The sequence below is a fragment of the Cetorhinus maximus genome, chromosome 5 (genome assembly GCF_964194155.1).
Source record: "Cetorhinus maximus chromosome 5, sCetMax3.hap1.1, whole genome shotgun sequence".
Classification (NCBI taxonomy): domain Eukaryota; kingdom Metazoa; phylum Chordata; class Chondrichthyes; order Lamniformes; family Cetorhinidae; genus Cetorhinus; species Cetorhinus maximus.
Window position 1 is genome coordinate 129,193,253 of NC_135883.1, and position 12,320 is coordinate 129,205,572.

The 12,320-nt window shown below is 41.6% G+C and overlaps 1 protein-coding gene across 1 annotated transcript in view; it reads left to right on the top strand.

The window, feature by feature from the left end:
• Window positions 1-5,331: 5,331 nt before the first annotated feature.
• The window catches only part of LOC144681135 (hormonally up-regulated neu tumor-associated kinase), a 70,216-nt gene continuing 63,227 nt past the window's right edge, over window positions 5,332-12,320 (top strand). Inside the window, exon 1 of the mRNA XM_078542863.1 lies at window positions 5,332-5,583. Within this exon, the coding sequence (XP_078398989.1) occupies window positions 5,332-5,583 (252 nt within the window). The remainder of the gene's footprint in view (window positions 5,584-12,320) is intronic.

The following is a 12,320-nucleotide window of genomic DNA, read 5'->3' on the forward strand; positions in this document are numbered from 1 at the left end:
TGAAGGCCGCCAAGTGCACGTCGCCCGTGTGCAGTTGTGAAACACGTCAACATGCTTTCCCGCTGACTTGCATGGACGATCTGGTGGGATCCAAGAGCCTGGTGGGATGGTCTTTAATGATATGCTGGTGTATTACAATGAGCTAGTGATCAACATGGAGGTAAATGCAATCAAGTTCAGAAGGATAGAATGAAAGTAAATGCAGAGCAAAACATGAAATTCAGGTCTACGCCACTAAAGTCAGGAGATAAGGCACTTGTGGAACGTGATGGTGATGTTGGAAAGCAAACAATCCCCTATGACATCCAGCCATTTGTTATGACCAACACAAAAGGATAAACTTTCACTGCGAAGTACGGTTCACAAATCATCGAATGAAACATGTCATTCTTCAAAGCACTGAAAATACTATTTGTAAGCATTGAATCCGATTCTGACATCGACATCTCAGATGAAGAACATGGGTTAAATGACACTACACCAGAGGTTAGATGATATCCTACTCATGAGAGAAAATGTACACAACACAAGAAATAGGAGCAGGAGTAGATCGTATGGCCCGTCAAGCCTGCTCTGCCATTTCATATGATCATGGCTGATCTTGGGCTTCAACTCCACTTTCCCACCTGCTTCCCATATCCTTTGATTCTCTGAAAGTCCAAAAATTTGTCTAATCCAGCCTTAAATGTATTCAACGACGCAGCATCTACAACCTTCTAGGGTAGAGGATTACAAAGATTCACAACCCTTTGAGGGAAGTAAATTCTCCTCATCTCAGTCCTAAATGATCAGCCCCTTATTCTAAGACTGTGCCCCTGCGTTTTAGATTCCCCAAGCAGTGGAAACAATCTCTTAGCATCTACCTCATCAAGCCCCTTTAGAATCTTCTATGTTTCAATGAGATTGCCTCTCATTCTTCTAAACTCCAGTGAATATGGGCCCAGTTTATTCAGCCTCTCACCTTGGGACAACCCACTCATCTCTGGGACCCAGTTAGTGAACATTCATTGTACCACCTCCAATGTAAGTATCTCCTTCCTTAGAAATGGAAACCCAAACTGCGTACAGTATTCCAGATGTGCTCTGACCAAAGCCATGTACAATTGTAGCAAGATTTCTTTATTCATGTACTCCAATCCCTTTGCAATAAAGGTCAACATGCCAGCTGCTTTCCCATTTGCTTGCTGTACCTGCATGGTAACTTTCCACATTCTTTATAAGAACTCACCCAATTCTCTTTGATCATCACCATTTAGAAGTTTCATACCTTTTAAACAATATTCTGCTTTTCTATTGTTATGGCCAAAGCGAATAACTTCACTCTTCCCCACATTATACTCCATTTGCCATCTTGTTGCCCACTCACTTAACCTGACTATATCTCATACGAACATACGAATTAGGAACAGGAACAGGCCAGTCAGCCCCTTGAGCATGCTCTGACATTCAATAAGATCATGACTTATCTAATTATGCTCTCAATTCCACATTCCGCCTACCCCCCAATAACTTTTGACTTCCTTGTTAGTCAAGGATCTATGCACCTCTGCCTTTAAAATATTCAATGACCCTGCCTCCACTGTTCCCCGGGGAAGAGAGTTCCAAAGGCTCACAATCCTCAGAGAAAAGGTTTCTCCTAATCTGCATCTTAAGTAGGAGGGAGACTTTTTATTTTGAAACTGTCGCCTAGTTCTGGTTTCTCCCACAAGGGGAGACATCCTTTCAGCATCCACCCTGTCAAGTCCCCTCAGGATCTTATGTGTTTCAATAAGATCACCTGTCATTCTTCTAAACTCCAATGCATAAAGGCCCAGCCTGTCCAACCTTTCCTCATAAGATAATACCTCATCCCAGGTATCAGTCAAGTTCTCTGAACTGCTTCTAATGCATTTATATATTTTCTTAAATAAGGAGACCGAAGCTATACATAGCACTCCAGATGTGGTCTCGCCAATGCCTTGTACAACTGTAGCAAAACATCCCTACTTCTATGTCCCATTCCCCTTGCAATAGATAATAACATTCTGTTTGCCTTCCTGATCACTTGCTGTACCTGCTTACTAACATTTTGTGATTCATGTACCAGGACACCCAGACCCCTCTACATGTCAGAGTTCTGCAATATCTTTCCATTTAAATAATATGCTGCTTTTTTATTCTTCCAGGGAAACTGGCCTGTAAATAAAGGTGGACTTTGCATTTTTCATCAAACCTCATCCAAGGGCGGGATGAAATTTCCATTATGAAATAAAATAAAAATAAATATCTGTGGATGGCATTTTTATCAACCATATTTTCAGGTGATTGATTGTGATTCATGGACATATTTTTGCAGCTTTTTAAACCTTTCTTTTAGCATTTTCAGGTCTGCAGCTTTCTGCTTTCAGGGAGCTTTCTTGCCGTGCTCGACTGCATCCGCGGAACCGTCATTGCCCACCCGCTTCCCACCCCCACCCCAGTAGTGCTGAGCTTTACAGTGCGCGTTTCACACTGTCTGGCCATTGGTTGGCCAGCCAGTATGAAATCCTGGTCGGGAGCCGATCGCAGTCGGGGGCCCATTTTATGACCACTCCCAGGCCAGCTGTCGCACGCGCCTGCCAAAGGTAAAATTCAGGCCCTGCTTCCTGCCTCCCTCCATTCTCGAATGGGGAAGTCACATTCACTACTTTCCAATCTGATCGGACCTTTCCAGAACCCAGGGAACTTTGGAAAATTAAAACCAATGCACCTACTATCTCAGCAGACACTTTTTCTAAGCGTCTAGGATGAATCCATCAGGCCTTGAGGACTTTCACCTTTTAGCTCTATTAATTTTCTCAGTACTCTTTCCCCAGTGATTGTAATTGTTTTAAGTCCCTCCCTCTCTTTCACCTCCTGATTTACAATTATTTCTGGGATGTTATTTGTACCCTCTGAAGTGAAGATTGGCACAAAATATCTGTTCAATTCATCAGCCATTTCCTTATTTTCCATAATTAATTCCCCACATTCACTTTCCAGAGGGCCAATGCTCACTTTACTTACTCCTTTCCTTTCCTTTCCTTTAAATGCCTGCAGAAACTCTTACTGTTTGTTTTGTATTTCGAGCTAGCTTTCTCTCATACCCAAATTTCTGCTCCGTATTAACCTTTTAGTCAGTCTTTGCTGTTCTTCATACCTTGTCCACTCTTCTGACCAGTCACTCATCTTAGCGGAATTATACACTTTTTTTTCAATTTGGTACTATCTTTAACTTCCTTAGTTAGCCATGGATGTTGTGTCCTTCCCTTAGAGTCTTTCTTTCACACTGGAATGTATCTTTTCTGAGTATTCTGAAATATCTCCTTAAAGGTCTGCCACTGCATCTCTACTACCTTTCCCTTAACCTAAATTCCCAGCTTACTTCAGCCAGCTCTGTCTTCATGTCTTCATAATTGCCCTCATTTAAATTTAAAACACTAGTCTTAGATCCACTCCTCTCTCCCTCAAACTGAATGTGAAATTCAACTATATTATGATCACTACTACTTATGGGTGCCTTCACAATAAGTCATTAATTAATCCTGTCTCATTGCACATTACCAGATCTAGTGTAGCCTGCAAACTGGTTGTTGCTAGAATGTGTTGCTCTAAAAAAAGTCCTGAAAATACCCTATGCACTCATCTTCCAGGCTATCTTTGCCAATCTGATTCATCTAATCCTCTTCACCCACTCCTTTAGGTGCTTCTGACTGCTTCTGGATCCTCCTTTCTCCTGCTCTTCTAGATGCTGCTGACAGCTCCCAGGTCATCTTTTCGCCCACTATTCTAGGTGCTGCTGACTGCCTCTGGGTCCTCTTTTTGCCTGCTCTCTTTGCAGCCCCCCAAATCCACCCCCCTCCCCATGTTCACCCCACAGCTTACCTTTCTACCTAGCTTCGAGTCATCAGCAAACTTAGCTATATTACTAAGTCATTTACATGGTTTGTAAATAGCTGAGACCCCAGTACTGATCCTAGCGGTACTCCACTAGTCACAGTCTGCCAAAATGGCCTGTTAAAGCTACTCTCTGCTTCTTGTCCATTAACCAATCCTCTATCCTTGCTAATACAATACTCCAGCTCCATGAGTCCTTATCTTGCCTATTAAACTTTTCTGTGGCACCTTATTGAATACTTTTTTGGATATCCAGGTATATGACATCTACTGGTTCCCCTTTATCTACCTTACTAGTTACGTGCCCAAAAAACTCTAATAAATTTGTAAAACAGGATTTCCCTTTAATAAAACCATGTTGGATTTGTTCTAGTCATCCTAAACTTTTCTAAATGCATTAATAAGACTTCCTTAACAATAGATTCCAGCATTTTCCCAACAACTTATGTTAGGCTAACTGGACTGTAGTTCCCTATTTTTTTCTCTCCCTCCTTTCCTGAAAAATGGTGTTACATTTGCCAACTTCCAATCTAATGGAACTATTCCCAAATCTAAGGAACTTTGGAAAATCATAGCTAGCACATCCCCAAAAGCAAGGTCAAAAAATAGATTTTAAGGGTAGTATAAAGGAGGAAAGGGGTAGAAAGGTGGTGAGCTTTATGGAGGGAATTCCAGAGTTTAAGGCCTTGACAACTTAAGGTATGGCCGCAAACTGGGGAGTGATTAATATTGGGGATGCTCAAGCAGCCAGAATTAGAGGAGCACAGATATCTTGGAGGGTTGGATGAGCAGGGGTGAGGCCATGAAGGGATTTGAAAACAAGGATGGGAATTTTAAAATCGAGCCATTGCACGTCAGCAAGCACAGTGGTTATAGGTGAAAGGGACTTGGTGTGAGTCAGGCCACAGGCATTCAGGTTTTGCATGACCTCAAATTCATGTGGGAGGAGGCCCATAATTTTTGGAAGGAGTTTTGTTGGAATAGTCTCTGAAAATAAATACTATTGCAATCGTCTCATTCTCTTTCTTGATAAAGTCTGCTTTCACAGCTGACTCTACTCGTATTTCTTGAAGCGATCTCATTGTTATAATCAATGGATGGTTCGGACCCACTCTGCACAATTGCTCCACTACAAACCAGACCATCAGTCCTAAATCTGTCTGTGTCAAAGTTTCTCGTATAATCTCCACGGTGGGATTGAATATCCTTTGTTGATGGGCTGGGAGAATGACTGACAACAGTGGATGTCAGCTTGGTTAATTATCCATGCCATCGTTGTGCTTGAGGAGACCAGTATGCCTCGATGCAAATCATTAACTGGGAGGTAATCTGTCAGGGAGGACTCCAGTGATAATGGGCTCTGTGTTCATTCTCCGGGTGATGTGCACAAAGCACAGTTAAGTGGGAGCTGCTCTGTTCACCCTCTCTACCCCAGCGATGCCTGCAGAGGTTAGAACAGCTCCAGAAGACGTCCTGCTAGAAACGGGCGAAGTGGAGCGTGTGCTGACGGTGTGGGATGAAGCGAGCAAGGACTCTGAAGTGCCGGAGTGTTTTGTTGCCTTACCACAGGACCTGGTGAAAAGTTTCTCTCACACAAAGCGGGTTGGGAATTACCTGGTGGGTAAGATGATCAACAAAGGTTCCTTTGCCAAGGTGATGGAAGGGCTGCACGTTCCAACGGGGGAAAAGGTAAAGACAGATCCATGAACTGCGCTTGGCTCCTGATTAATAGATGACAAACGATAAGTACATTAGAGGGTAAGCCCAGAATCTTATCCTAATTGATTGAGGTAATTTGTTTAAATAGAAAGCAGATGAAAGCAATTCGAGTTCAACACAGAAGAACAAAGTTAATGAGCCCATATGAAAATTATTGTTACCTCAAAATAGGATCTGAGATCTGGAGTGAGGCGAAAAGTCGACTGTGATGGAATTCATCACTGTTTAATATTTTCACTCCTGCTAACTAAAATTCATGTGTTTGCTTTTCTCGCGTTACTCTGCCTTATATTCCATTTATGCTGAACTTTTCTGCTTATCATTTTTACTGAAGAACCAACTCTTAATGAGACCTATGGACTGTCAATGATCGTGCCTCTGTGAAAATCCAATCAGCTTCATTACGGGCCAGCCTGCGGCACACTTGTTACTATCTGACATTGCATAGGAAGCACTGGACTGATTTCTGTTCAGGTTCACTATTATTCTGCATATTTCCTCCATGTTTTTCTCCTTGGGTAACAAGTGACACCACGCGGGCCCCATATTCAAATAAACAAGAGGGTTTACATTTCCTGTGAGCGTTTCATTCCAAAATTGGTGATGATCAATTTTTGAAATGCATTGTTATGCCTGTTACTCTTGTTATTTTTTTTGTGTTAATTTACTCTTTCATGGGATGTGGGCATTGCTAGCTAGACCAGCACATATTTCTCATCCCGCTGCCTTCTTAAATCGCTGCAGTCCATGTGGCATAGGTACACCCACAGTGCTGTTAGGAAGGGAGTTCCAGGATTTTGACCCAGCGACAGTGAAGGAATGGCGATATATTTCCAAGTCAGGATGGTGTGTGGCTTGCAAGTGGTGGTGTTCCCATGCATCTGCTGCCTTTATTCTTCTAGGTGGTGGAGGTCGTAGATTTGGAAAGTGTTGTTGAAAGAGCCTTGGTGAGTTGCTGCAGAATAATTTGTAGATGGTACACACTACTGCTACTGTGCATTGGTGGTGGAAGGAGTGAATGTTTAAGTTGATGATTGGGGAGCCAATAAAGCAGGCTGCTTTGTCCTGGATGGCGTCCAGCTTCTTGAGTGTTGTTGGAGCTGCACTCATCCAGGCAAGTGGAGAGTGTTCCATTACACTCCTGACTTGTGCCTTGTAGATGGCGGACAGGTTCTGGGAAGTCAGGAGATGAGTTACTCTCTGCAGGATTCTTAGCCTCTGACCTGCTGTTATAAACACAGTGTTTGTATGATCAGTCCAGTTCAGTTTCTGAGCAATGGTAACCCACAGGACATTGATAGTGGGGGATTCAGCTATGGTAATGCCATTGAATGTCAGTGTCAATGTTACTGCTGCTGGTCATTCAATCCCCTCCTTCATCTAATTTCTCATATGATTTATTTTTTATTAAAAATTGGCATTGGGCTTCACTTTTTTAGGCATAAAAACAATAACAGTATGTTCGGGCGTTAGGTCCTGTGCTCCATATGGGGTGTCTGAAAATAGAATAGTCACATTTAAAATGTGCAAAGTGGTGTCCTGAAGCCAATGCACAGAACCCTTCCAACAGTTGTTTTTGACTCTACAGTGACCTAAGTAGCACTCTTTAGAAGGACCAGAAGAAACTCAAAGGTGAGTTTTTAAGCCCAACTGAATATAAACCTAGAAGGTGCATGAGCGCTCCTCCTAGATTCACATTAAATCTGTGGACCACTAACTTCCGTTGCTCAATTTCCCCCTTTTCCAATTATTGACACCCATCCCCCTGGACCCAATTCACTGTAGACTTGGGCCAACAGTTTCATTCCTCTTGTGACTGGGAACTTTTTCTTGGGGGTGCAACTGGTGCCAGCAGTGCCATGGTTGCCTTCTGAAGTAAAAGACCCAATATCACATAATCCTTCCACCCATCAGTTTAGGTGCAGCAGCTGATACTGCCATTCAGCTCCTGCTTAAAAATGGGCGCAAACCATTTTCTAGGGTTTCTTGCCTTCCACATTGAGTACACCATTCTGATAAAACGCCATTTCTACTTAAATATTCCATTGCTAGAAATTTTGCTCTTTGGTAAGTACTGTGCATCATAAGAATATGAGTCTAACCTGGCCTATTTGATGTATTCATCCTTTCCACCATGTATTTTAAATTCATCCACAATAATAGGTGTTCCCATGTCATGCTTGCAGAAATAATAATACTAAAGTCTCCATCCTATTTCATTCCTTGTCTACACCCTACCTCATTTCAATATCATTCATGAGCATCAGCATTTATATGCATGCTGATGATATCCACTTTGTTGTGAATATCTTGATTTATCATTCATGTGTTTTGGAGGTATAACTTTTAGCTTTAGGAATTAGTGTTAAATGCAAGATAAATGGAAACATCAGATTGAGACACTGATAACCAAACCTGAAGTAAGTGCAATTCAAATAGATCTGAGGTAATTAGTTTCAATAGTAGTAACCTGTGTTTGTTTAATAATTTTAGAGTTAGAAGGGAGAAAACTTAGCTATTTAGAAAAGTTGAACATCATTGCACCTTCTGTAATGACCATTTTGATATGCTTTGTAATGTTCTTTTAGATAATTTATGAATGAAGTATATTTTTGCAAACAAAAGGAAAACTTAAACAATGGATGAACTATTGCTTGGATTATTCATGTTGTTCCCAGATCAAAGAAGCTAAAGACACCTTTTGTAAACAAGGGAGTTCTTTGTGGAACCAGGGAATCTGGAGAAAGGGCCTTTAGCTCCATTAGAGACTAACATTATTCATCTGAACCCCAGAATCAAAGTGGGGGGGGGAGGGGTTTGAAGGTAAAAGCTGACTAGTTTACATTTCTGTTTAAAACATCCCAGGTATGCCACATTGCCATGAAGGTGGGTTTGTGAGGGTTAGGGAGGTTCTTTTGTTTTAATTATCATTGTGGATTTCTGCTCACAGAAGCAGGCAGAGGCATTTGCAGCTTTGGTCTTGTGTAGTTTGCAGCTCACTGAGTCAAGGGAACAAAAGAGATAAATGTTAGCCAGACCTGCACTTGAAGCAGAGAATATACTAATGTTATAGTTCACCACTCAGAATGTGGGTTGGAGCTCATACTCAGTTTGGGGACACAGTTTGCGAGGAAAAAAGAGGTTGGAAGATTTGCCTAGCTCGGAGTTGGAAGAAGAAACCCTCATAATGAAAACAAGCAGTTCAGCTTGGAATCAGGCAGAGAGAGAAAGTTTGCCAGGATCTGTAAAGCATCTGTGGATCAAGAGAACAGAGCTATTGGAAACCAAGGTGTTTCTAATTTTCTGTCAAAGTCACTGCACAAGAATTGCAAGTGAAACTCGGGTTTAAGCTGAAAAGTCTCAGACCTTACAAGGCAGCCGTGAGAACGTTTCGCATTGCTCCTAGGAAAGTGAATAAGCTTCAAGAATCTGATAAGTAGCCAAAGACCCAGGGAGTCATATTGGAAAAGGAAGGTTCCATTGCGGGTTTTAGTCTATAATATCTGTGGTTGTTTTATTGCGCTTTTCGATATGAAATTTTAGTTAATTACCTAAGACCATGGTTATTTTGTAGCATTTGCTTTACTTGATTCTTATAAAGTAAATTTCATTTATTTAAACTGTGGAAACTTGTGGCTTCATTCTTTCAGTAAATAACTGGGTGTTCAAATTTCTCTTTAAATGTTAACAGTCTCTACGGAGATCATAACTTTTGTTTCTCTACCACCAATCTTGACTCCAGGATTACCCCATTTTTTTCTCTTTTACCTCTTGTTTGACATCGGCGGGTAGAATTTTCACACTTCATTTTCTGCCATAACTTCAGCAGAAGATGCTAAGAACTCCAAGGAAACAACCACTTGCGCCAGTTTCTGCTGGTTTACTGCGGGACAACCGGGGGAAATCCCTGCAGAAAATCCATGCCTAGGTTCTGATGAACTAATTATTTCTCCGACTGCTACTGTCCTATTTAATAACCAGCAGTGCTCTCTTAATTCCACCTCTTTGCCCAACTGCTTGTGTAGGATACATCCTTGGCATCCTGTTGGAACCAAGCAAAGCTTTAAACCCAGTATCATATCTCCGAGTAGTTCTGTCTACATTCCCTTGCCCACTTTCATTATTACCTCACTCCGCCTCACTAAAATCCCCATGTGCATTATTGTCAACTTCAGCTAGGCCACCTTAGCTCCACCATAGACAAACATTAACTCAATCAGAATTCTGCTATCTGCATCCTAACTCACACAAAGTCCCACTTATTGATTGGCTATGTTCTTGTTGACCCTCTTTATCTCCCATTCGCCCAATACATTGAATTCAAGTTCCTCATTCGTAGCTCAGGAGTGCTAAAGTGTTCCCCGGGGCCCACAAGAAAAAATCTGGACCTCTGCCAGCTCATCCAAGGTCAGCTCATCCAAGGCCCTCTTCTTCCACATTCTTGGATTAACTCCCCATCCCTCCCTGGCAACTGTCAGCCGGCTCACAATGGGAGTCAGTTGCTTTCCCAATCTTCTCAGAACTGGTGAGCTGCAGTGAAGCAGCTGTTTGGCAAGCACAGCTTGCTGGAGGAATAGAAATGAAATCTTGGCTTCTACATCGCTCACGTCACATATAGACAAATAATTAAAATAAGCCCTATGACTTGTACGCTACTCCATTTTCAACAGCATACCAGGTCCTTTACCCTTCTGTTGCCATTATCTCATTGCCTTGGTTGACTGGCTTCCCACCACCTGCCCATCTCCCGTCCTCTCCCACTTTTTTTCTCCCAGATTGCCTTTGGTCTCCCCTTTCAGATAGTTATATGTGTTCCTGGATGGAGCCGATGCTTGCTGGTACTGCTTTGGACTATGCACCAATCTTCCATTTTAATTGTTGGCCCTTGGACCTCTCTAACTCTGCCTTTACAAATCTTCATGCCAGTTCTCAGAAGGAACCAGCAGACATTGTTGGACTTAAAGCACATAGCCTCAGATTATTTAACCACTCGCCCATTCCTTCCCTTTTAAGTCTCCATATCAGATCAAGAGGACTGCCACTACTGCTGGCCATTATCATTGATTCCACCTCATTCCATTTCAGAAGACATCTTGCTCCTCTTCTGCTTGACCCTCTTCTGCTTTAAAGTGCTTACAGTGTACAATTTACAGTATAAGCATGCTAATTGTTTTTTTTAAGAGTGCCTCTCAACACCATACAAGCTTTTAATTTGACTAAAGTTTTGTTCAGTAAAATACATATGATGATCTACAAATAAAAGAACATGTCAAAGCACTTCACAAGCTGGAAGGGTGAACACTCAACAGAAAAATTAAAAATATTGAAGACCGATGGCTTTTTATAGGTCTTTTGATAATACAATGGTCTGGATCAAGGTGCAAATTCAATGTTGCAGGAAAAGGTCTGTCTAATGGTGCCTATTGCGAGATACCCCTCTCCAGCAAGATTCAGCCCAATGCTGTCACATCAAAATATCTTCAATTCACTCAATTGATTACCTTTGCAGTGTAGTGACAATATTATATTAAGGTGGATGAATGATGATTCTGCTTTCAGGCAACATTAAATAAAGGAGAAATACTGATAAAGTGAGCCTTTTGCTCTTCTTTGGGTAGTTCTTGGGTTTATGAATGCCTGTTCAAATGGGTGCCTTGGTTCATTGTATTATCCAAGGGATAGATTCTCCAACAATGCAGCCCCCCCCCCCCCCCCCCCCCCCCCCCCCCCCCACCCCTCACCCCCCACCACCCCCCGTCAGTGTTTGTAACTTTGGAATGTCAGCCTGCATTATAATTTCAAACTCTGGTAGAAAATTACAGAGGGCAGTGTTCTAGAAACAGCCAACAGTTGGAAACAAAGCAAAGTCTTACGATCTAAGCAGAAGAGCCCCAGAAACACCAGAAAATTGGTGTAAATGCTATACTTACAGTCCCCCTGAGGGTTTGTAGCTTTTCCATGGAAGTTCCAAGAACTACCCCCTCTCCCCATGGGAATTCATCCCCATTTTGTCCAGTTTGGGAACCTTACTTTAGGAAAGTTGTCAAGTCCATGGAGAGGATCCAAAAGGTTCATTAAAATGATACAGCAATTAAAGCTGTGAAGAAAGATTTGCGAAACAGGGTCCTTTTCATTCGAACAAAGAAGGTTAGGAGGAGATCTGACAGATATGTCCTGAATTATGAAGAATTTTGAGGAGGTAAATAGGGGGTAATTATTTCCATTGGTCTATGAGTCAGTAACTAGAAAATATAATTTATCATCACCAGAAGAACTAAAGAAAGGATTGGGATTTTTTTTTGATGCAGAGAGCTGTAAAGACATTGAATGCTACAAGAAATTTTGTTGGAAACAGAATCTATAACCATCTTAAAAAGGAAAAAAAATGTTTTAAAAAAGGGCAGAGGAATAGGATTCAAAGGAAACCTCTGACAGAGAACTCACAGATATGATGGGTTGAATCCTGATTATGCTTCTGTTTTATATTACGAATAATCTCCATGGTAACTGTAGTTTTAAGAATAGCTGCTTAGCTCCTGATAAAATTGTCAGATTGTACATTTTCATAAAACACAGATGTAGAAGAATCAAATGTTGTTTTTTGGGTTCATTTGATGTCTCAATGATGAGATCCTGAGACTTGTATGTTTAAACATGAACACTCTGAACACATTATTGTTAACTCTTAACTATGTACAGATCCCAGT